Source organism: Scyliorhinus canicula, chromosome 27 (genome assembly GCF_902713615.1).
Source record: "Scyliorhinus canicula chromosome 27, sScyCan1.1, whole genome shotgun sequence".
Classification (NCBI taxonomy): Eukaryota; Metazoa; Chordata; class Chondrichthyes; order Carcharhiniformes; family Scyliorhinidae; genus Scyliorhinus; species Scyliorhinus canicula.
Window position 1 is genome coordinate 18,571,556 of NC_052172.1, and position 25,454 is coordinate 18,597,009.

The following is a 25,454-nucleotide window of genomic DNA, read 5'->3' on the forward strand; positions in this document are numbered from 1 at the left end:
GGAGGGGATTTTCACAGTAACTTCACTGCAGTATTAATGTAAGCCGACTTGTGATACTAATAAAAGATTATTATCATTATTAAAGAATTCCACAGACCTCCTCATCTTTGTCTGAAATGGGTGACCCCTCACTCTGAGATTCTGCCCTCTGGCCCCAGACTCTCCCACAGGGGGAAACAACCTCTCAGCATCGACCCTGTCAAACCTCCTGAGAATCCGATATGTCTCAATAAGGTCGCCTCTCATTCGTCTAAACTCCCAGTGAGCACAGGCCCAACCTACTCAACCTCATTATCAGAAAATCTCTCCACACCCAAGATCAATCGAGTGAACCTTCTCTGGACTGCCTCCAAAGCCAGTATATCTTTCCTTAGATAAGGGAAACAAAACTGCTCACAGTATTCCGGGTGAGGTCTAACTAGTGTCTTGCATAGTTTTAAGAAGACTTCCCTATTTTTATATCCCATTCCATTTGCCTTCCCAATTACCCGCTGAACTTACGTGCTAGCGTTTTGTGATTTATGCACGCGGACCCCCAAATCCCTCTGAGCTGCAGCTTTCTGCAATCTCTCTGATGTGCGATGAAGACGCTCCCATGGTGCTGTCAGGTAGGGGGGAGTTCCAGGATTGTGGCACAGGCGACGGGTAGGAGGGGTTATACTGGATTAGGAAGCACACTGAGTACCGAAGCTACGCAAGATCACAGCATCATAAAGGAGGAAGGGGAAACTGGAAATGCAAGGCTGCGTCAAAAGCATTCGAACTAGAAACCTGCTCTGGGCAGTGGGTTAGTCTCTGATTGTCACTTCTGGTTTTCTTGACTTGGCACATTGAATTGTCGCAGAATACAGGAACAGGAGGAGGCCATTCAGCCCCTCACCGCCATTCAATCTGGCTGTATCTACCTGCTCCTTACTTCCATAACCCTAATAACCTTGTCAAACAACTGTGGGATCCTCCAGCTTCTATGTTATAGCACCTGGATTTCTCCACACACCAGCCTCTCTCCTCCGCACTCCACATGCCCTTTAATATTCATTTTGTCAGCTAACTGTCTAATCTGCAGGATCAGAATCTCTACAGCGCAGACGGAAGCCATTTGGCCCAGCGAGTCTGCACCGACCCTCCGAAAGAGCACCCTACCTGGGCCCACTCCCCCCACCCTGTCCCCGTAACCCGCTTATTGGTCACGGCCGATCCGCCTAACCTGCACATCTTTGGACTGTGGGAGGAAACCGGAGCACCCGGAGGAAACCCACGCAGACACGGGGGAGAACGTGCAAACTCCACACAGTCATCCATGGCCGAATTGAACACAGGTCCCTGGCGCTGTGAGGCAGCAGAGGTTAGCACTGCGTCACCGTGTTCCTTTAATGTTGCCTTACTTTTTGCGGGCTTCAACAAAGGTTGATTTCTGCATTTGTAACCTCCCCTTTAACTCTACCCCCCTGTTGCTTTCCTGATGCTGCATAACCAGCCCCTGACAGGGGGCTAGCAGCAACACAATGGACAGAATGGCTCCCTGCGGTGCCCCAAGCTTCTCTCTGGCACATTTTGTGCTTTTAATTTTAATTCAAACCATTTCCAATGTTTTCACCCCCCCCCCCCCCCCCCCCCCCCCCCCCGCCCCACTCCCCTCACGAATCGGGAAAGATTTTTCCAGCCACAGACCTGCTAGCAAGCGATGCAAATGGTTGGACTTGTAGGGAGGTGCCCATGATGATGAGGAGGTCACATTTCGGGAAATCCTGAACAAAAGAAAAACAAGCTCATTAAAAATACAGGCGAAGAAATGCATCGTCGCAAATAAAAGTCTCCCCTTCCTGGCCACCTGGGTGGCTTTATGTTTAAAAAAAACACAGGCAATTAACTTACAAATTAAAAAGAAAATTCCATACTAAATGCAAGGGTCAGGTGGGTTGAATCTGGTGGCATCATGACATCTCCGTTGGTTATGGGCAAGGGAGGGTGGCGTTCCCATGCCAGACATGCTGTAAATCATTGGCAATAACCATGTCCCTGGCACGATTGAAATGTGATGCAGGCACTTTACCCTGCAGGCTTTGCTGGGCACTCCTTAAGGCTGAAGACTTGAAGTCATTAATTAAGGCAACCATTTTTATAGAAGTAAAGGTTAGGTCGCCATAGTCCCAGATGACCAGAGGCTGCTTTCCCCTTTTGTGCTGGCTGGCCACGATTTAACTGGGGGGGTCACCACACCTCAGGTGGGGCTGAGAAGTCGGGGCCTTCATGAATAACCTCCGGCAGTACGGGAATTGAACCGGCGCTGTTGGCTGCACTCTGCATCACGAACCAGCCGTCCAGCCAACTGAGCTAAACTATTTTTATAACCACTGGTCAGTTGCTGTGACATTGTACACAGGGCTAAGCGTGAATGATTAAAAGAGGACAGGGGGATATTTAGACAAAGGTGCACAGATGTGCTTTGATGGCAATTAAATCCACAACGCATCAGGAGCCCGGACACAGAGAGGTGGATTGGGTGGGGGGCTCAGAATTTCTTTGCAGTAAAAGTGAAGGAGTTGGGAGATGCAAACAGAGGCGCCGCCACAGGTGGGAGGACATAATTACATCGGTCATTTTCATTGGAAATTTAAACAGCGGGAATTGAAGTGGAGAAAAACAGACACACATGGGTGACAAAAACACAAGTGGAAACATGCAGAGGTGTAATTTTTAAAACATGTATTAACTTCTTAACATGGACTTAAGGAGTGAGTCAGAGTACTGGAAACAGAGGGTCATAGCTCCCTTCCGTTTAGTGGACAAAGGCGGCAAAGGTTTTTTAGGTGCAAGCAGACATGGGAGAATGTGCAAACTCCACACGGACAGTGACCCAGGGCCGGGATCAATACGAATTAACTTAATCACTTATATCATTGCTGCCTATGGAACAGCAACTGTTTCACCATAGGGCAGCATGGTGGCTCAGTGGGTTAGCACTGCAGTCTCACGGCGCTGAGGTCCCAGGTTCGATCCCGGCTCTGGGTCACTGTCCGTGTGGAGTTTGCACATTCTCCCCGTGTTTGCGTGGGTTTCGCCCCCACAACCCAAAGATGTGCAAGGTAGGTGGATTGAACACGCTAAATTGCCCCTTAATTGGAAAAAATTAATTGGGTACTCTAAAAAATTTAAAAAAAAAAAGAAAAAAAAAAACTGTTTCACCATCACAGCCTGTGACAGCACTTAAAAGACTCGCATGAACGTTGCCATATCAACGACAATTTATATACTGCGCCTTTAATCTATTAAGAAGATTTGTTGGTGCGCTATAAAACACGGCGGCATGGTAGCACAGTGGTTAGCACAGTTGCTTCACAGCGCCAGGGTCCCGGGTTCGATTCCCGGCTTGGGTCACTGTCTGTGCGGAGTCTGCACGTTCTCCCAGTGTCTGCGTGGGTTTCCTCCGGGTGCTCCGGTTTCCTCTCACAGTCCGAAGATGTGCGGGTTAGGTGGATTGGCCACGCAAAAATTGCCCCTTAGTGTCCAAAAAGGTTAGGTAGGGCTACTGGGTTATGGGGATGGGGTGGAGGCGGGGCTTAGGTAGGGTGCTCTTTCCAAGGGCCAGTGGAGACTTGATGGGCCGAGTGGCCTCCTTCTGCACTGTAAATTCTATGATTCTATGAAAGTCTGACACTGATCCACATAAAGCAAACATTAGGGCCGATGATTAAAGGGGAAGGTTTTAAGGAATCTCTGACAGGAGGAGGGGCAGAGAGAGGAAAGTCCGGAGCTGGGGGGAGCTGAAGGCACGGCCGCCAATGGCGGAGCGCTGAAAATCGGGAAAGCTCACAGGGCCTGTGGTAGATGCGCAGGGATTTCAGGGAGGGTTGTGGGGGCTGGAGGAGATTACGGAGAAGAGGGAGGGAGGCGGGGGAGGGATCTGAAACAAAGGATGAGAATTTTTAAATCGACACTTAGCCAGAGGTCAGGGAGCACAGGGGTGATAGGTGGATGGACCTCCGTGAGGGCAAGGAGAGTTTGGGATGAACTTGTCAATCAAATCCACTGGGATTATCTTCTCTAATGCAGAGAAGATTACAGGGAGATTTAAAAAAAAAAATTTAGAGGACCCAATTAATTTTTTTCCAATGAAGGGGCAATTTAGCATGGCCAATCCACCTACCCTGCACATCTTTGGGTCGTGGAGGCGAAACCCACGCAAACACGGGGAGAATGTGCAAACTCCACACGGACAGTGACCCAGAGCCGGGATCGAACCTGGGACCTCGGTGCCGTGAGGCACCAGGGCTAACCCACTGCGCCACCCTGCTGCCCAACAGGGAGATTTAACACAGATGCTCAAAATTACAGAGAGTTGAGTAAGTCGGGTGAACCCATTGGCTTCAGTTGATAACCAGAAGACACCGATTTAGGAGAATTGTCATATTTCCCCGTAACGAAGGTTTTATATTAAAAGAGTTTAAAATTCTATGGTAGGTTTCTTGAAGGAAGACTAATAATAGAACTTTTGCACCAAGCACGCACAGAGTGACCTCAAACACATCTCAATCTCACCACTGACCATGCATCATTTACTGACTGCTTCCTGTGACTATTCACTTCAAGGGAACTTGGTGCGGCAATCTTAAAATATTACTCACTCCTCAGTTAGACAAAATTTTAATGACTGTAATAAAATGGATCAATTACTCCAACACTCCCCCCCCCCCCACTTCCTTTCCTGCTTCTGACCATTTTTGTGACGAATCGGCCGATTTAACGATTAGAAATATTGCGTTTTCCCTGTCATGGTGACGCAAACCCCAGTGTTGGAGCCAGCACTGTAAGTCGCTGCTCTCGGTGTGCTGGGTGTGGTACTGCTCCGACAGAAATAAATTGTGATTTTTAAATAAGGGAATGGTGGAGATGCAGGGGGGTGGTTGGGAGACGAGGAGGGGTCTTGGGTTTGGCTGTGATGTCCTCCATAGTTGGTCAGCACTCGGAGAAAGTACAGGGGTGTGGCTGGGGCATCCCAGAGGGAGAGCAGCATATTTAAAGAAGGGAGAGGAGACCTTCCACCCACAAAAAAACAATGCTGAGTTTCATTAGGAACGGGTCGTAGAATCCCTACAGTACAGAAGGAGGCCATTTGGCCCATCGAGCCTGCACCGACCCCCCAAAAGAGCACCCCACCTAGGGCCTGTGACCCCACCTATCCCCATAGCCCCACCTAAGCTTTTGAACACTAAGTGGCAATTGATCACGGCCGATCCACCAAACCTGCACATCTTTGGATTGAAAATGAAAATGAAAATCGCTTATTGTCACGAGTAGGCTTCAATGAAGTTACTGTGAAAAGCCCCTAGTCGCCACATTCCGGTGCCTGTCCGGGGAGGCTGGTACGGGAATCGAACCATGCTGCTGGCCTGCTTGGTCTGCTTTAAAAGCCAGCGATTTAGCTCAGTGAACCATCAGTGATTGTGGGAGGAAAACGGAGCATCCGGAGGAAACCCACGCAGACACGGAGGAGAACGTGCAAACTCTTTCTGCTGTTGTTGCTTCTGGAGAGTAACTGGCTTCAGATCGATGCTCCAGCTAACCTTTCAGCATCGAGTTCAACAACTGTAGACTGTGACCTTTCTCCTCCATCTTAAACTCTTTATTTTTAAAAATCCCATATTTGTATTGCCTCTTCCCCCTCCATCCCCCTCCCACACCATGCCACCTGTCTCTTCTTCTCAAAGTTGCTACTTCTTGTTGCAATCTCTCGCAGCCAGAGTTTAATATCCACCACATTCTCGCTCTCTTTAGTTCTGATGACTCTAACTCGGTTCCTCGCTCCCTACAGATGCTGCTGAGCTTTTCCAGCACCTTCTGTTCTTGGGCGGCGCGGTGGCACAGCGGTTAGCACTGCTGTCTCCCAGGGACCCAGGTTTTCAATTCCGGCCTCGGGTGAGTCGATACGGAGTCTGCACATTCTCCCCCGTGTCAGCGTGGGTTTCCGCCGGGTGCTCCGGTTTCCTCGCACAAGTCCAAAGATATGAAGGTTGGTGGGGTAACGGGGATAGGGCGGAGAAGTGGGTCTAGGTAGAGCATCTTTCAGAGGGCTGTTGCAAATCCGATGGGCTGAATGGTCCCCTTCTGCGCTGTAGGGATTCTATGAGGATTGTGCCTTCATCTTCCTGGATCCCAAGTTCTGGAAGTACTTCCCGAAACCCTTCTCTCCCATGTCTGGGAGAATGGCAGCACAGTGATTAGTACAGTTGCTTCACAGTTCCAGGGTTCCAGGTTTGATTCCCGGCTTGGGTCACTCACTGTCTGTGTGGAGGACTGCACGTTCTCCCCCTGGGTTTCCTCCGGGTGCTCCGGTTTCCTCCCAGAAGTCCAAAGATGTGCACATTAGGTGGATTGGCTGTGCTAAATGACTCCATAGTGCCCAATGGAGTTGGGTGGGGTAGCTGGGTTACGGGTATGGTGTGGAGGTCTGGGGGTTAAATGGGGTGCTCTTTCCAGGGGCCGGTGCGGACACGATGGGCCGAATGGCCTCCTCCTTTACTGTAAATTCGATGTCTACGTCCATGGGTATAAGAGCAGGGGAATTCTCCTCGGTGACCTGACCAAATCAACAACGCAGAAACAGACCATTGGGTGATTATCACATCGCTGTTTGTGGGAGCTTGCTGTGCACAACTTAGCTGCCCCGTTTCCCATATTTCAACAGTAATGACGATACTTCTAAAGTATTTCATTGGCTGTGAAAGGTGCTATATAAATGCAAATCTGTCTGCTTTTCTTTTCATTCATTTCCTTTAACACAGACCCTACATCCCACCACTCGTACCACATCTTAAGTCACAGTTGTAACATCCTCCTTAAGTGACTCAGTGTTTGATAACGTTCCTGTGACGCCTCAGGATGTATATTACAGTATCTGAAATACTCATTCATGGGGCGTGGGTGTCGCTGGCTGGGCCCAGCATTTATTGCCCATCTCTAATTGCCCGCGAATGGAGTGCCTCGCTGGGCCATTTCAGAGAGGCATTCAAATAGTCAACCACATTTCTAGAGTCACACGTCGGTCAGACCAGATAAGGATGGCAGACTTTTGGCATTTCATGCTAAAGAAATAGTTCTAATAATAATAATCTTTATTAGTGTGACAAGTAGGCTTACATTAACACTGCAATGCAGTTACGGTGAAAAGCCCCTAGTCGCCACATTCCGGCGCCTGTTTGGGTACACGGAGGGAGAATTCAGAATTTCCAATTCACCTAACAGCACGTCTTTCGGGACTTGTGGGGGGAAACCGGAGCGCCCGGAGGAAACCCACGCAGACACGGGGGAGAACATGCAGACTCTGCACAGACAGTGACCCAAGTGGGAATCGAACCCGGGACCCTGGAGCTGTGAAGCAACAGTGCTAACCACGGGCAGCACGGTGGCACAGTGGTTAGCATTGCTGCCTACGGCGCTGAGGACCCGGGTTCGAATCCCGACTCTGGGTCACTGTCCGTGAGGAGTTTGCACATTCTCCCCGTGTCTGCGTGGGTTTCACCCCCACAACCCAAAGATGTGCAAGATAGGTGGATTGGCCAGGCTAAATTGCCCCTTAATTGGAAAAAATAATTGGCTACTCTAAATTTATTTAAAAAAAAGAAAAAAAAACAGTGCTAACCACTGTGCTACCGTGCCGCCGTGAAGCATGGAGGGGTTACTCCAACTGTACACAGGGCATTGGTGAGCCCGGGCCTGGAGTACTGTGTACAGTTTTAGTCCCCTTATTTGAGGAGGGATGTAGATGGATTGGAGGCAGTTCAGAGGACATTCACTAGCTTGATTCCAGAGATGAGGAGTGGGATTCTCTCACCCCGGGGCCGGGCCGGAGAATCGTCGGTACGGGCGCAAATCGCGCCACGCCACCCCAATGCCAGTCCGCTGATTCTCCGGAGAGCAGAGAATCAGCGCTACTGGCGCCGTGCCGGCTGGGGGCCGCTCTATGCGGCCCCCCCGGCGATTCTCGGCCTGCCATGGGCCGAGCAGCCACGCAAATAAAGCCAGGTCCCGCCACCGTTGCTCACGCCTGCTGTTACCCTGCCGGACCTCGGCGTGGACGCATCCGGGGGCGGCCTAGTTTGGGGGGGGGGGGGGGGGGGTTCCGACCCTGGGGGGAGGCCTCCGCTGTGGCCTGGCCCGCGATCGGGGCCTACCGATCGGCGGGCCTACCTCTCAGGCTGGGGGCCTCTTTTGTTCCGTGCCGGGCCCCGTAGCCCTACGCCATGTTGCGTCAGGGCCGGTGTGGATAAGGGAGCCACTGCGCATGCGCGCACTGGCATCAGTCGCACTGCGCATGTGCAGACCCGTGGCGCCTATCTGACGCTGGGGATCAGCAGCTGGAGCGGCGTGGGTCGCTCCAGTGCCGTGCTGGCCCCCTGTAGGGGTCAGAATCGCTTCTCCTGAGGCCATGTTGATGCCGTCGAGAAATGTGACTCAACACAGCCTCAGAATCAGAGAATCCCGCTCGAGGGGTTTGCCTTATGAAGAGAGATTAAACAGTTTAGGCCTATATTCTCCAGAGTTTAGAAGAATGAGAGGAGATCTAATGCAAGTGTACAAGATGATAAAAGACATTGACAAAGTAGGCGTGGAGCGGATGCTTCCTCTTGGGGGCATTCTAGAAAGAGAGGTCATAGTTTTAGAATAAGGGGCAGCAGATTTAAAACAGAGATGAGGAGAAATTATTTCTCCCAAATGGTGGTGAATCTGTGGAATTCACTGTCTTAGAGTGCGGTGAATGCACTCTGGTCCAAGGAAGAACAACTTTGTTTTTGGCCACGACGCTAATGAAGATTTCCTGGAATTTCTTAAGAGATCGGTTGTCATTGGGAGATAGAAATATTCAGTTCACCCCATTAGAATGTTGCAGGTTGCATGATTTAGAATGTTCTAGATTGTCTTAGCTGCTGTGGTAGAATTGATCACTGCGGTCAAAACATGAGCAGAGTTTTCAGAGCAGGTTGTTGGATGTGGATTGACTTGAGCCCTCCTCTAAGATGCAAGCTCTTTCTAAAATTTAAAAAAAAAGATGTTGCTGGGCATTAACCAGACAGGGAAGTCTCAAGGAAGAGCTGTGCAATTGTAAAAAGATGTTGAGCGAACGCAGAATGGTGGGGGTATGTTCTGTACTGAGTGCTTGCTAATCGTTCATTTGTTAATCCAATGTCACTGCCCCAATCTCGAGAGACTTGGTAGCACCCGCTTTGGAAATCAATCACGTTTCAACACTGACTTTGCCGGCTGCAATTATACTTATACTTACGGACTCCATGGTGGCAAAGAATCGTTGAGGCAGACTCTCACCAAAGAACACGATGTCTATTTAGAGGAATGAATGAGGATTACGTTCAGTACACAGTTTCTTTTATAATATCAAAGCATGCTTTACAGTCGTGTTTTTCTCAGCCAGCACAAGACAATCAATGTGTCTGTTGGGTCACAGGAGACTCAGGGAGGGATGCGGAAAAGGAAACACATCACTCTTGCAACCAGTTTTGTTTCGGAGACCCAGGTGCATTAATTATCCTTTCTAACCCACAAAACTGACCCGGAGTGTACATCCGACGTCGTCTCTGCATGAACGTTCTGCTCCCGCAAACCAGCTCCAGCTTGGCTGATTGATATTAAAGAGCTCGCGTCCTGCGCCTGAACACCACTCAGTGGTTCCTGCTGGAGACAGATTGCAAGGGAGGAGAAGGAGAGAGAAACAGGAAGTGAAAGGGGGATAGGAGAGAGAGAGAGAGAGAGAGAGAGAGCAAAGGGGGGGGGGGGGGGGGGGAGGAGAGAGAGTCCAAAGGGCGAGGAGAGTGTACGCAAGGGGGAAGAGAGACAGAGTGCGTGCCATGGGGGAGGAGAGTGTGCGCAAAGGGGGAGGAAAGAGAATGTGCGCAAAATGGGGAGAGAGGGTGTACAAAGAGTGAGGAGAGAGTGTGCAAAGGGGGAGGGGAGAGAGTGTGCAAAGGGGGAGGAGAGAGAGCGTGCAAAGGGGGAGGAGAAAGAGTGTGTGTGCAAAGGGAAAGGAGAGAGAGAATGTGTGCGCGCAAAGAGGGGAGGAGAGAGAGGCAGGGCATGAAGGGCTGAGTGGGTGTGCAATGGGCAGGGAGTGTGAGGGGAGAAGGGGCATGGGGGGCACAAGGGGAAGAGAACACTGATTCCCTAATCCGTTACCAGTTGGGGACAGATGGGCTTAATTACCAACTTGAAGCAAGTATTCTGTTGTAGCATTGGCTCAACATCAACAAGAGGTATTCGGAATTTGGTCAGCAATTTGGTGATATTTAAATGGAAGAATAGGCTTGGGGGCTGAATGGCCTCCTCCTCTTCCTAGTCATGCATTCATGAGAACAGTCCAGTAACACCGAGAAGAGCCAGCTCAGATTTGACCAAAGGATTTTTGCATCTCATTTGATTGGACTCACCAGGCTTCACTACAGAATTACATTGTTCACACTTTGGCAGTGGCTTTGTGAAGATCTGTGCTGTTCACAGGATTAAGAGGAAAACACGGATTAGCAACATAATGCATATCCTAAACCTACAAACGAATATCGCAAATTGCTGCACAACACAGTGGGGGTGAAGAAAACAGGGCAACTTTTATCAATTGCCCTCCATTTTTGTTACTGTCAAAATAGCAAATTTCAACATTGAATCACCAGAAGCTAAGGGGGCAGATCGCCCTCCAGCCCCCTCGCCCTCCAGCCCCCTCGCCCTCCAGCCCCCTCGCCCTCCAGCCCCCTCGCCCTCCAGCCCCCCCCTCGCCCTCCAGCCCCCCTCGCCCTCCAGCGCCCCCCTCGCCCTCCAGTCCCCCCCCTCGCCCTCCAGTCCCCCCCCTCGCCCTCCAGTCCCCCCCCTCGCCCTCCAGTCCCCCCCCTCGCCCTCCAGTCCCCCCCCTCGCCCTCCAGTCCCCACCCTCGCCCTCCAGTCCCCACCCTCACCCTCCAGCCCCACCCTCACCCTCGCCCTCCAGCCCCAGCCCCACCCTCACCCTCCAGCCCCACCCTCACCCTCCAGCCCCACCCTCACCCTCCAGCCCCACCCTCACCCTCCAGCCCCACCCTCACCTTCCAGCCCCACCCTCACCCTCCAGCCCCACCCTCACCCTCCAGCCCCACCCTCACCCTCCAGCCCCACCCTCACCCTCCAGCCCCACCCTCACCCTCCAGCCCCCTCCCCTCACCCTCCAGCCCACCCTCACCCTCCAGCCCCACCCTCACCCTCCAGCCCACCCCTCACCCTCCAGCCCCACCCTCACCCTCCAGCCCCACCCTCACCCTCCAGCCCCACCCTCACCCTCCAGCCCCACCCTCACCCTCCAGCCCCACCCTCACCCTCCAGCCCCACCCTCACCCTCCAGCCCCACCCTCACCCTCCAGCCCCCCCTCACCCTCCAGCCCCCCCTCACCCTCCAGCCCCCCCTCACCCTCCAGCACCCCCTCACCCTCCAGCACCCCCTCACCCTCCAGCACCCACCTCACCTCCATGCCCCTCACCCTCCAGCCCCCATACCCCCCCATGGACAAAATGGTGCTCTTTAGGGAAGGGTGATTTGGTTGTGTTTAGTTTTAATGCCTTCAGCTGTGACTCGGTGGGTAAAACCTGCGCTTCTGAATCAGAAGGTCGGGGTCCAAGTCCCGCTCCAGAAACTTGAGCACATAATCCAGGCTGACATACGCCCGGTGCAAAATCACTGTCAGGGGGTCAGCGCCGAGGGGGCCGCACTGTCGGAGGGTCAGCGCCGAGGGTGTCGCACTGTCGGAGGGTCAGCGCCGAGGGTGCTGCACTGTCAGGGGGTCAGCGCCGAGGGTGCTGCACTGTCGGAGGGTCAGCGCCGAGGGTGCCGCACTGACAGAGGGTCAGCGCGAGAGGGTGCTGCACTGTCAGTGGGTCAGCGCCAAGGGCGCCACACTGTTGGAGGGTCAGCGCTGGGGGAACGCCGCACTTTCGAAAGGGTAGCTCTGAAGGAGTGCTGCAGTGTCAGCGGGGCAACATTGAAGGAGTGCCGCAGCGGTGCCACCTTTCAAATGAGATGTTTTCACATCTTCAGGATGTTTCAAAGTACCTCACAGCCAAGTTAAAAGGGACTTGCATTTATCTACCACTTTTCATGACCACTGGACTTCTCAAAGCAATTTTTTTCCCCCTATAAATTTAGAGTATTCAATTCTTTTCTTTTCCAATTAAGGTGCAATTTAGCGTGGCCAATCCACCTAGCCTGCACATCTTTGGGTTGTGGGGGTGACACACACGCAGACACGGGGAGAATGTGCAAACTCCACACGGACAGTGACCCAGAACCGAGATCGAACCCGGGTCCTCAGCGCCGTGAGGAAGCAGTGCTAACCACTGCGCCACATTGACACCCTTTCTCAAAGCAATTTACAACCAATGAAGTACTTTTGATGTGTCGTCAATATTGTATAGTTGTTGTATACAGAACATAACATATATACATATGGATAGAGATACTTTAAAAGTGTGTTCATGTTAAATTAGGCAGACACTTTTCACATTGGAGACAGTTGCTGAGGAAAATGATTTTTAGCAATCAGACACTCAAACATAAAAGAATAGTAAGTAAAGGAGTTAAACAACTGAAGCTGGATCAGTTGTTAATTTTATATCTGAGATAGATTAGGGATTAAGGGATATGGGCCAAAGGCAGGTATATGGAGTTAGGTCACAGATCAGCCATGACCTCATTAAATGGTGGAACAGGCTCGAGGGGCTGAATGGCCTGTTCCTGTTCCTATGGTCGCTATCTTTAATTGCAGCAGCACCTATGGCTGGGAGGTGGTTTTGTTTTTCCTGGTCCTCCCAGCTGTTCTCTCAAGCAGCTAGAGGTTGACACAGTTTGGTGACCCGAGATGCACTGCAGCAACTCAACCAAGGCTACTCAGGCAGCACCATCTAAAGCTGCAATCTCTGCCACCTAGAAGGCAACAGCAGACACAAGGGCGAACAGCACCACCTGAAGGTTCCCCAACAAGCCACACACCATCCTGACTCAGAAATGTATCGGCCATTCCTTCACTGTTGTTGCTCCAAAATCCTTGGAACACCATCCCTCTCAGCGCTGTGGGTGTACGTACACCACAGCGGTTCAAGGAGCCAGCTCACCACCACGTGCTTCTGAGGGGTGTACAAGTTTCTGAGGGCTGTATGGGCCTCTGAAGGGGTGTAATGGGCCTCTGAAGGGGTGTATGAATGCAGACTTACTTTTCATCCACTCCAGGTTATATTGCTTCCTGCACACACTGTTGGTGCAGTGAGAGGTGTAGAACGTCCCATGTGCCTCTATCAGGTCTTCGTCCTTTAGCCCAACAACTCTTTCCAAGGTGTCAATGTTCTAGAATAGAGGGTCAAGGAAGAATAATAGCAAGTGGAGCTTAGATTTGATGGCAGGAAGAAGCTCCTGCCGCACAGACACAACATGCACCGGGGCACATTCCCAAAAAGTACAAGTCTGATTTCACTGCATTCCCTCAAATAAAACTCTGGGGACCCCGGTTCAAATCCCACCGTGGCAGATGGTGAAAACTGAATTCAATAAAAATCTGGAATTAAAAGTCTAATGATGACCATGAAACCAATGTCGATTGTCATAAAAAAACAATCCGGTTCACTAATGTCCATTTCGGGAAGGAAATCTGCCGTCCTTACCCAGTCTGGCCTACATGTGACTTCAAATCCACAGCAATGGGGTTCACTTTTAACTGCCCCTCTGGCCGAGCGAGACACTCAGTTCAGTTCAAGGGCAATTAGGGATGGGCAACAAACGCTGGCCCAGCCCAGCGATGCTCACATCCCATGAATGAATTCAAACAGGGATAAGCTGCTGAGATACAGCAATATCTCAAGGATTAAACAGCACGCAAGATGGGGAAGTTACAATTATCAATCAGAGCTCCCTGCTCTCGGTTGTGACACAGTCAGTAGTATGCTCGCCTCTGAATCACAAGGCTCCCAGTTCAAGTCCCACTCCGGGGCTTGCGCACCAACATCTGGGCTGATGACGCACTGCAACATCGAGGGGGCTGCTGCACTGTCGGAGGTGCCGACTTTTCGATGAGATGTTAAACCGAGGCTCATTTGCCTGTTCCAGTGGATGTTAAAAACCATCTTGTGAAAAGGGCAGCAGTGGTTAGCACTTCTGCCTCACCGTGCCGAGGACCCGGGTTCGATCCCAGCCCCGGGTCACTGTCCGTGTGGAGTTTGCACCTTCCTCCCAGTGTCTGCATGGGTTTCACCCCCACAACCCAAAGATGTGCAGGGTAGATGGATTGGCCACACTAAATTCCTTAATTGGAAAGTTTCAAAGAAGAATTTTTGTTTTGGCACTGACCAATGTTTCTCCCTCAATCAACATCACATAGAAAATATCAATTCCTGGTCTTTATCACACACTGCAGTTTAAAACCCTTCTGTGAAGGAATGCTCCCTGACATCACTTATTGCAGGCCCCAACTCAAATATCAAGGCGGCACCTTAATTGAGTGCCAAGGTTGTAGCACTCACTCTGAGAGCAGACTTGAACCTAGGATCATCTGCCTCAGGGACGAAAGTGCTACCAACTGAGCCAGCCAACAAGTACTAGGTAAAGACTAACTGGCATGAGAGTTTAGATTGAGGGGGTGGGGGATTGTGAGGGGGGTGGGAGCTTGTTTGTGATCCCCCCCCCATGGCCAATTATTCGATGACACTCGAACTGCACTCATTGAAAAAAGCTGTTTAGGCAAAGTATGTGTCCGTCTCCCATGGTACTGCACCCCAACAAGTGACAGCTCCTTCACAAGGGCAGACTGTGGTCAATAACTAACTCCTTGCCTACACAACCTTAAAGGTTACTTTTACACAACGCTTGTGGCCACTGCCTCCCTTGGGTCACCAGCGTCACATAGGCTGGCTGGGAAGATAGGACCCTCCCAGCCTGTTAGATCAGGAAAGTATACTTCAATGTGGCTGTCTGAGACCCACATGCCAGGGACCAGAGCCACTCGCTCAGCAGGAAATGCACGAAACCTTCCTGAGGCAGTTTCTCGGATTTGCTTCCACTTTCGGCCGACGAGCTCCAAAATGGCTGATCAGTCCGATGCGCGATCTGCAGAGGCAGCTACATGTGGGGCAGGTGGCGCTTGGAGGGTCAGCTAAGATGGGTTACAATGAAAGCAAAATACTGCAGATCCTGGAGATCTGAAATAAAAACTGGAATATTCCAGATAATGCGAGAGAAACGCCGCAAGTGTGGCAACATCTGTGGAGAGAGAAGCAGAGTTAACGTTTCGAGTCCCTATGACTCTTCTTTGGAACTCGGTCTTGTGGAAGGGTCACTTGGACGTGAAACATTAACTCTGTTTCTCCCTCCACAGGAACTGCTGCCAGACCTGTTAAGATGTCCAGCATTTTTTTGTTTTTATGTGGGCTGGTGGGTTGTTTGGAGGTTTCTATGCTCCTTCCGGTGCCGCGACTTTGTCTCTGCCCCTTCCCGATGAAGTCTCTCTTTCTCTCTCCCCACGTGTTTGATGACTTTCCGAATGAACCTCCTCCGTCTTGGCCAGTCGCAAGCCAGGAACTCACATAATCAGCGAGGGCTACCTGACCTCGTCAAGGAGGCTTGGAGAACATTCCTAAAATGTTTCCACTGTCCTCCTGGGAGTCCCCTGCCACGACCGACTTCCAACCAGAGTGGCTGCTTCAGGAGTCAGGGATACGAACGACTTGTCCTGCCCAGAGGAACTGGTTTTTGAGTGATTAGCCGATGGTGGGCAGGTTGGCCTGGGAGAGGGCGACGCTGTTGGATCGCCTTTGTGGTGACTGGATTAGGAGCAGCTCGCAAAGGCACGGCTGGCAGTTCTTCTCCAGTGCTTTGGGATACCTGCTGTGGGTTGACCCAAGTCTCTGAAGCAGATGGGAGCGCGGGGATTGCTGCTGCCCCGCAAACCATGTCTCGGGTTTGGCATTCTGATCCTCAAATACTCGTTCCCTCAGTCAGCTGAAGGTCGAGCTGGCACATTAGAGGCGATGGTTAATTTTGCCGTCTTTGTCTGAGAGGAGGGAAAATGGTTCACTTTCCCAGGAATACAAGATAATGGCTGCAGTTACCCGCTAGGCCACAAGGTGTCAGCCAGCTCAGAAGTAACAGGACAGAGAAAACACACAACTAACTAATATAATATAAATGCTTCATTCATTTTACGCCCCCCACTATACTGCACTTAGCAAACTGCAGGGGGAGAAATCTACGGGGATAGCCTGTGCTGTCCGACCTTTCAAACTCACGGCCAGATCTGGGTATCATAGTACACAGTGGCAGACTGTACCTGTGTATAACAGCGTAACAGCAACTTCTTGTCTCGTAGCATCCGCATGAAATAATGGCAAACGGTGGGCTGCAGAAAAGACACATTTGTTACTAAAAGGAGAGGATGAGGGCGCTGCTTTTTGTCCAAAGCATTTATGTTGAATACCAATATATTTTATTTTTAGCTTTAGGGGCACTGGGAGTAACTGCAGAGTCCTTCCTGCCACTCCAATCAACGAGACGAGCAGAAAGTTACACGCTGCCTTTAAGGGTGAGGGGGATGCTCGGTCAAAATATTTTTTTGCAATCTCTTCCTCCTGCAACTTTGCTTACCTTGAACTGTCCTGGGTACAGCTCCTTCGCCAATGCGAAAAATGGTTCCGGGTGTTGCTGAAATATAACAGACGGGTGTTGGTAACGTTAACAAAGTGATACAGGACATTAAAAAACAGTCGCAGGCATTTGGGGGTCCAATTCCTCACAATGGAGAACCTTTAACTTGCTCTAGGGTGCAAAACAACGGGGCCAGTCGATACAGCGTAAATAGTACCTCCCCAAATTGCGCCCCCTCCACTAAAACAGGTCCACCCACCCCCCGGTCTTCCCCAGTCAAGGGGAGAGATACAAAAGACACCAGAGGGGAAACTTCTTCATACATAGGGTGTTGAGCATCTGGAACGGGCTGCCAGATGCCGTGGTAGAGGTGGGTACGATTTTGTCTTTTAAAAAGCAGTTAGACTTATATGGGCAGGATGGGTATAGACGGATATGGATCAAAAGCGGGCAAGTGGGACTAGATAAGTGATAGAAACTGGGCGGCATGGACAAGCTGGGCCGAATGGCCTGTTTCCATGCTGTAAACATCTATGCTCTATAACTTGGCACCTTCCCTCGGATCATAGGAAGCGCAAATGGGAGGGATTCCCTGATGCAATTCTATATCTTCACTGGCATGGTGTATTACCAGCTACAGGCTTAAGGACCAAACATTTTCATTTATATAGCATCTTTCACAATCACTGGGCAGCTCAAAGAGCTTTACAGCTGATTTTAAAAATCCAATTAAGGGGCAATTTAGTGTGGCCAATCCACCTACCCTGCACATCTTTGGGTTGTGGGGGCGAAACCCAGGCAAACATGGGGAGAATGTGCAAACTCCACACGGACAGTGAGCCAGAGCTGGGATTGAACCCGAGACCTTGGCGCCATGAGGCTGCGGTGCTAACCCACCATGCTGCCCGGTCTAGCGCACATCTAATGAATTGTAACATCCGCAACCTGAAAAGAAAGCATCAATCACCTTGAAGTAGCCAGTTTCAAAAATGGCCTCTGGATAAGGCAGTTCATATTTCTGCAGGTTGTGATAGAGGCCGGTACCAGGACTGCGAAAGTCGGGGATTCCCGCCGCTTTGCAGAGGAGAGAATTCATAGAAAGTGTGGTTAGAAATAAAGACTCTTTGCTGTTGAAAGTAATTCAGTTTGAGAGACCACCGTGATGCATCTCCTGTTATATGTGGGAAATGCAGCTTCCATTCTGCACCAGCACCACTGACATTGTAGCACAACACATACGCAAATAAACAGAAAATGTTAGCTCCCGGTCAACAATTGCTCAATCTTCTGATCATCCTTCAAATCCCCCCCCTCACTTTCTCCATAACCTCTTCCAGGATTTATGCGATTCTCCAATTCTGCCCCTCCATGCGCACACATACACCCCCCCCCCCCAAATCCCCGCTGCCCTAATCACTCACAGTTATGCTTTCAGCCGCCTGGGCAACAAGCTCTGAAATCCCTGCCCTAAAACTTCCTCTGGCCTCGTTCACAACCTTTAAACCCAACTCTTTGAATAAGTTTTAGGGCACGCGCCCTAATGTGGCTCAGTGTCAAAGTTTATTTGACTGTCCCGCTGTACATCACTCAGGGAATATTGCGGCATTGTGGCAACATCACTGGATATTTGCCACTAATGGTCCAGGGCAATGCCCTGTGGGGGAGGGATTTAAATCAATTAGTAACATCTCAGTAATAGTGATCATCAAACTACCGTGATTGCTACGGCGCTGAGGACCCGGGTTCGAATCCCGGCCCTGGGTCACTGTCTGTGAGGAGTTTGCACATTCTCCCCGTGTTTGCGTGGGTTTCACCCCCACAACCCAAAGATGCGCAGGTTAGGTGGATTGGCCACGTTAAATTGCCCCTTAATTGGAAAAAATGAATTGGATATTCTAAATTTAAAAAAAAAAAACTACCGTGATTGGCGTGCAGACCCATCTGGTTCACAAGATTCGCTCAGGGAAGGAAATCTGCTGCCCTTATTTGGTCTGGCCTACCTGCGGCCCCAGAGTCTCAGCAATGTAGTTAATTGCCCAAGCCACTCAGTAGGATGGGTAATTGAGCCCGGACAGCAAATGCTGGCCCACCCAGCAACCCCCACATCCCATCAAAGGATACATTTTTAAAAAAACTTTCTCACTTCCCTCTCCCAGAATTATCTTAGGCTGTGGCGAGAATCAATCTTAAAAGCCTCTTTTGTAATAAACTCATTAACACTTACACGTTGATATGCCTGCTCCAACCATGCATATAATCTTCTCACCTGAAAGGAAATTGAAGAGAGGCATTAATGTTTGACGAAGGGTCAACGCTCAAATAATATTCCTTTTCATTCCCCCCACCCCACTCCCCTTCACCTTTGCCAGACAAGTTGAGAAAAAGATGAATGAGAAAGAGGCGCGAACAAACTGGCTAACGTCAGACTGCAAGATATCAGAGTACGGTGGTGCTTTGAAATGTTGGAACTGGCAACGGTAAAACGGTAATTCTGAATCAGTTTCCTGCGGAGGGAGTTCGTAGCGGGAACTGCGTGGGGAAATGTCACCACAACTTTCCCCCACACCATCTCTAGGCAGAAGGCTACAGGCTGGCTGAAGACCAGGAGCAGGTATCTGATCACATGCTAAGCAAGAGGTCAATAGCAATGAGATCTGCAGAGGTCAATGGAGGGATGATGGCATGTGCTTGCAAAATGCAAAATGATCACAATGCTGATGCAGCAATTCTTCAGGAGCCACGGCCAGGTCGCCAGCATCTTGCTGGGGCGCAGTAGTGGGAACAGTACTCAACATTGAGTTGCTCTCACTCTGACAGCGCCTCCACTTCAGGGAAGCATGGTAGCACAGTGGGTAGCACTGCTGCTTCACAGCGCCAGGGACCGGGGTTCAATTTCAGCCTTGGGTGACTGTCTGTGCGGAGTCTGCACGTTCTTCCCATGTCTGCGTGGGTTTCCTCCGGGTGCTCCAGTTTCCTCCCACAGTCCAAATATGTGTAGGTTAAGTGGACTGGCCGTGCTAAATTGCCCCTTTGTGTCCAAGGAAGTGCAGGTTAGGAGGGGTTAGGGGGTTACAGGGTTAGGGCGGGGTGCCTAGTTTAGGGTGCTCTTTCAGAGGGTGATGCAGACTCGATGGGCCGAATGGCCTCATGCTGCTCTGTAGAAATGCTATGCTTCTATTCTGTAGTTCTATGGTAACTTCTTCAAGTCCTACAGGCATCTGGCCTCTTGCATATTCCTGATTATAATGGCTCCACCATTGGTGACAGCGCCATTAGCTACCTGGGCCCCAACCTCGAATTCCCTGCCTATATTTCTCTGCTCCATTTCCACCCCACCTCCCTTCAAGACGTCCTTAAAACCTTCCTCTTTGACCCAGATTTTGGTCACAGGTGCTTAGGTGGCACCATCTCAAAACCTGTTTGATAATATTCCTGGGGAATGTTTTACTGCATTAACGCTGCAATATAAAGTTCACGTTATTGTTAATGGGAGTATCCTATTCACCAACATCCATCAAGTAGATCAATGCCACAGTCTCAAACGTTTTTCCCCTCACCAAAACACACAGTGAAGATAAAGCCGACCGACATCGTCGACGGACACAACACTCGAGGTGTAATCGATAACTTACATTTTTTGTTCAGGATGTACTTTGCTATTCCGCCCAGGCTAAGCTCGTCCAGGATGTTTGTGGGCTGCTGCTCCCGCAGGTCAAGCGACCTTGACAGTAAGTTCCTCAGGAAGTCCACTGCAGAGAAAAGCTTGGGAAGTGAGAACCTCACAGCACAAACGGAGGCCATTGGGCCCATCACGCCTGCAACAGCTCTTTGAAGAGGCTTCCCAATGAGCCCCACGTTTCCGCCACAGCCTTGCCAATACCTCCCATTTACCCGATTCTCTTTTTGAAAGTTATTACTGAATCTGTTGTTTTTCTGGCAGCGTTTTTGAGATCAATCACAAAAACTCGCTGATTTGAAAATCAAATTCCCATTAACCCCTCTGCTTCCTTTGCCAATTATCTTAAATCCGTGTCCCTCCGTTTACCAAACTGGTGAAAACAGTTTCTTCTCAGTTTATTCGATCAAAACCATTCATCATCTTGAACTCTCTGATCAACGTGTAAATCTTTCCAATGTTCGCCAATGTGCTGGCAGTAGGAGAGGTGGTGGTGGGGTGATGGTGTTGTTACCGGACTAGCAATCCAGAGACCCAGCGTAATGCTCTGGGGGAATCTGGGTTCGAATCCCACCGCGGCAGGCAGTGAAATTTGAACTCAATTTTTTATAAATCCATTGTCGTTAAAACACCATCTGGTTCACTTGGGGAAGGAAATCTGCCGTCCTTACCCGGTCTGGGCCACGTGACTCCAGATCCACAGCAACGTGGTTAAATGCGTGGAGTTTGCACGTTCTCCCCGTGTCTGAGTGGGTTTCTTCCAGTTTCCTCCCACAGTCCAAAAGATGTGCAGGTTAGGTGGATTGGCCGTGATAAATTGCCCCTTTGTGTCCAAAGGTGAGATGGGGTTACGGGAAATAGGGGGTGGACTTAGGTTAGGGTGCTCTTTCAGAGGGTCAGTGCAGACTTGATGGGCTGAATGGCCTCCTCCTGCACTGGAGCAATTCTATGGTTCTATGGAATGGAAGGGCTGAGCAAGCCGCTCAGTTGAAGGGCAATTAGGGATGGCAGCAAATGCTGGCCCAGCTATCACACCCACACCTCGTGAATAAAAAGTCAGCCATCTTAAGGCGGCAAAGGTAAACTACAGCCGTACCTTGCCAAGCATAACCAGAGAAACACGGACGATGGTCACTGATGCCTTTTTAGGACATGGTATCTAAAGAAATGTAAAGAATAGATTCCAGAGTAGGCCATTGGGCCCTTCTCACCTGCACTACCATTCAATATGATTCAATATGACTATAAGAGAGAGAGAGAACGGTCTCCATTATGAGGCGACCAGTCACTCCACGTGACTGAAAACCCCCATTCCCGGGATACCATTTCCGCACTCCTGGTAGAACACAGGAGGAGGGGAGGGGGGGGGGGGCTGAAACCGGAGACCCACTCCCTTCGACTGGCATCGCTCACCCTTTCAACACCAAACCCACACAATTGAAAAAAGCTGAATTTCCATTCAAAACCACCCGTTTCATCCCTGCACAATTACGCACACAAGCCTTTCTCCTGTGGCATTGCTCGGGCTGGTGAAGAGAACCGTGACACTTACAGATTTGTGCCCAGTACGATGGTTTTACAAATATATTTTGCTATGTTCCAGCTGACATCAGTTCAGCGCATTTCATAATCAAAAGACTGCACGGACTTAATTAGCCACTAATTAGATTAATAGTCAGCATCGCCACCCTACTGTATACATAATTAAGCAATCGGCTGTAAGCTCACTATGGGGGCAGCTGGTTGGTTTGGGGTCAGAGGATCTATCCCAAATTGACAAACAGCAGTAGTTCCCCCCCCCCCCCCCCCAACCTCTTGTTTCAATGTTTATATATGGTCATGTTTGTGACAAATCACATGAGTCGTGGGGTTTTAGATTGTGACCCTAGGGGTCATTAGGTTTAACTTGGTTGGGCAATATATGTATGTATGACCCCCTTAGGTCACACACGGCTAGGGGGAGATGGTGGCGTAGTGGTAATATCACTGCATTGGGGATTCAGAGACTGAGGCTTATGTTTTGGGGACGAGTTCAAATCCTGCCACAGCAGCTAAATTCACCCGTGTCTGCGTGGGTTTCCTCCGGGTGCTCCAGTTTCCTCCCACAGTCCAAAGACATGGACTTAAGTAGGGTGTTCGTTCTAAGGGCCAGTGCAGACACGATGGGCCGAATGGCCTCCTTCGGCACTGCAAATTCTATGATCTATTCAGCCCCTCAAGCCTGCTCCGCCATTCAATAAGATCATGCCTAATCTGGCTGTGGTCTCAGCTTCACTTTGGGCTGAGAGGAGGGCGGGGAAATAACAAGATCGGAATTGTGAAAGAAACGGTCAGTAAAACACGAGTGAGAGAAACGTACTTTCAGAACCGTCAGCTGGCTCACTCGCTTCCCCTTGAGAATCCGCGCTCTGAAAGATAAAAGAAAGCCAAAGTTACTGGTGCGATTTATCGAGACACATCCATTCCTTCATATCTAACACTTGCCCAATTCCCGTTTCAATGGCACAGCTGTGGCACGGAGTCTGGCCTCATTTGCCACTGGTGTTAGAAAGAAAGTTGCGTTTATATCGAGCCTTTCACAACCTCGTGACACCCCACAGCACTTCACGGTCAATTAATTACATTTGTTTTTTTTTTAAATAAATTTAGAGTACCCAATTAATGTTTTCCAATTAAGGGGCAATTTAGCGTGGCCAATCCACCTACCCTGCACATCTTTGGGTTGTGGGGGCGAAACCCACGCAGACAATGGGGAGAATGTGCAAACTCCACACGGACAGTGACCCAGGGCCGAGATCGAATCTGGGACCGCGGTGCCGTGAGGCAGCAGCGCTAACCACTGTGCCACCGTGCTGCCCTAATTAATTACTTCTGAAATGTAATCAGCAATGACGTAAATCACCAGGTAATCTATTTTTGGGGGGAGAGGAAAGTTAAGGGATAAATGTTGGCCAGAACATGGGGCATTTCCCGGCACGTCTTTGAACAGTGCCACATCTGCCCGAGAAAGTCTCTTTTACATTACAACATAAGAAATACGAGGAGTAGGCCATGTGGCCCCTTCCACCGTCCAGTAACATCATGGGTGAATGACCACATCAACTCCACTTTCCCGCATTATCCTCACGTTGCTTCGCATCCAAAGGAATTGCCTCATCCAAGGTAGGCTGTACCTCAGACAGAGCAGCACTCCCTCTGTATGACACTGAAGTGCTATCCCAGGCGGGGGGGGGGGGGGGGGGGGGGGGGGGGGGGGGGGGGGGCTTTGAATCAATGACTCGGGGACCAGAGTGTTATCCTATATAAACATAAACTGAGGTAACATGGAATACTTTGGGGGTTAGGAATCGATTACAAGGTTCTGGCGGCCAAAAGATGCATTTTCACAATAAATTATTATATTATTTTGGTACCTCACTTCCAGAATTAGGATCGGTCTTTGGCACGGAAGCTGAAGAAGGAAAAGAAACAGGTTTGAGATACGTCTTTTAGATCGCTGGTTAAGGGTTACCTAAACAGCTTCTGGAGAAAAGGTTTTGGCAGACTGCCTTCTCCATCCATGCACGGCCACTGCATGATCACATCAATCGCAACTTTACTGGTACAAAATGTCTCTTGGGGAGACTAACCTATGGCCTTTTCTTTCCCAAATAAAAGCTCATCAAACTGTGAGGGGTCAAGTTCAATGAAAACCGAAGGATTAGGCCAGAGGAGGTTTAAACGTGAGAAAACGGAATTATCACCAACAGCTGTCATTCAATAATCAAAATCAATCAAAACATGTTGGGGGCGGCAGAGGTGATGTTTGAACTCAACGCTGAAGCAGGAAGTGCCTCTTCGAAAGACGAAGTGTTGTTCCTCCAGTTGTTAATCATTAGGGGGCGGCACGGTGGCACAGTGGTTAGCACTGCTTCTTCACAGTTCGAGGGACCCAGATTCAATTCCAGCCTCGGGTGACTATGCGGAGTTTGCATGTTCTCCCCGTGCCTGCGTGGGTTTCCTCCGGGTGCTCCGGTTTTCTCCCACAAGTCCCGAAAGACGTGCTGTTAGGTGAATTGGACATTCTGGATTCTCCGTCTGTGCACCCGAACAGGCGCCGGAGTGTGGCGACTAGGGGCTTTTCACAGTAACTTCATTGCAGTGTTAATGTAAGCCTACTTGTGACACTAATATAGATTATTATAACACAAAAGCAAAATACTCCAGAACGCTGGAAATCACAATAGAAAGAAAATAATGCGCGGAATTCTCAGCCGGTCGGGCAGCTTCTATGAGGAGAGAGAAAAATGACTTCATATTTACCAACCAACCTGCTCTCAGCTTTTATTATTTATCCCCCGATTTAATTGGCTCCTTTAAATGTCCCTTTAACTGGTTTGTCACTAAGACTCGCCCATCCCGTGGCCTGATTGGCCCAGGGCGGTGGGGGTGTCCAGCAGCTGATTGGTCCGGTCCACCGTCAATCACGAAACGTCACGCGGACCCCGCCCCTCCTCCAAACGCCGCCCGCGGCCATCTTTCCCCGCTCGAGCGAGGGGGGGGAACCCGCCGGCGATCGAATTCACGGCGGGTGGAGGGAGAGATGGAGAGAGAGAGAGAGAGAGAGAGAGGCGCGAAAGGCCCGCTTCCCCGGCGGCCAGCTTCAGTCCACCCTTCACCTTGCGGCCCCGACATCGAGCCGGTTTCTCGCGCGAATTCCACAGTCCGTCCGCCGCCTTCACTGCTCCTGCCCGAAATAGCGTCCGGCTGGAGGGCGGGGGCGCCGGAGAAAGGTTCCGCCCTAAGGCTGGGTGTTGTACAGCTGGATGTTGTGCTGCGAGTTGACTACAGTGGCTATCTCCATCCGCTCCATCACCACCAGCAGCAACATCAGCAGGGCAAAAAACACAATGGTTGCGCAGGACAAAACAATCATAACGTTCACGGATGGGGAAGTGGCAAGAGCAATGCATCTTTGCAATTGGGAGAGAGATTTTTTTTTTAAGTCATTGCATCCCCCTATGTGATCTCATAATTACAGAGATGTGACTCAGGAGGCAACTTTGGGAGACTACTGCTGAGTTCCAAGACTGCCAACGTCGCACACAAACTGTCGGAGCAATCCGTGTGGTTGTGCTGCCAAAACGG

General features: G+C 50.4%; 1 protein-coding gene across 2 annotated transcripts in view; it reads right to left on the reverse strand.

Moving 5' to 3' along the window:
* sirt2 (sirtuin 2 (silent mating type information regulation 2, homolog) 2 (S. cerevisiae)) overlaps positions 1–25,198 on the reverse strand; it is a 38,218-nt gene extending 13,020 nt beyond the window's left edge. The window contains exons 1-12 of one of the 2 annotated variants that reach the window (XM_038786003.1): positions 24,986–25,198; positions 23,741–23,778; positions 22,687–22,735; positions 20,284–20,400; positions 18,876–18,917; positions 17,619–17,725; positions 16,652–16,708; positions 16,338–16,406; positions 13,237–13,366; positions 10,437–10,496; positions 9,281–9,336; positions 1,672–1,748 (exon numbers count right to left, since the gene is read on the reverse strand). In XM_038786003.1, the coding sequence (XP_038641931.1) occupies positions 1,672–1,748; positions 9,281–9,336; positions 10,437–10,496; positions 13,237–13,366; positions 16,338–16,406; positions 16,652–16,708; positions 17,619–17,725; positions 18,876–18,917; positions 20,284–20,400; positions 22,687–22,735; positions 23,741–23,778; positions 24,986–25,001 (818 nt within the window). In that variant the 5' untranslated portion in view covers positions 25,002–25,198. Of the gene's footprint in view, positions 1–1,671; positions 1,749–9,280; positions 9,337–10,436; positions 10,497–13,236; positions 13,367–16,337; positions 16,407–16,651; positions 16,709–17,618; positions 17,726–18,875; positions 18,918–20,283; positions 20,401–22,686; positions 22,736–23,740; positions 23,779–24,637 lie in introns of both variants that reach the window. The other variant, XM_038786004.1, reaches the window with a different exon arrangement.
* Between the last annotated feature and the right edge of the window lie 256 nt (positions 25,199–25,454).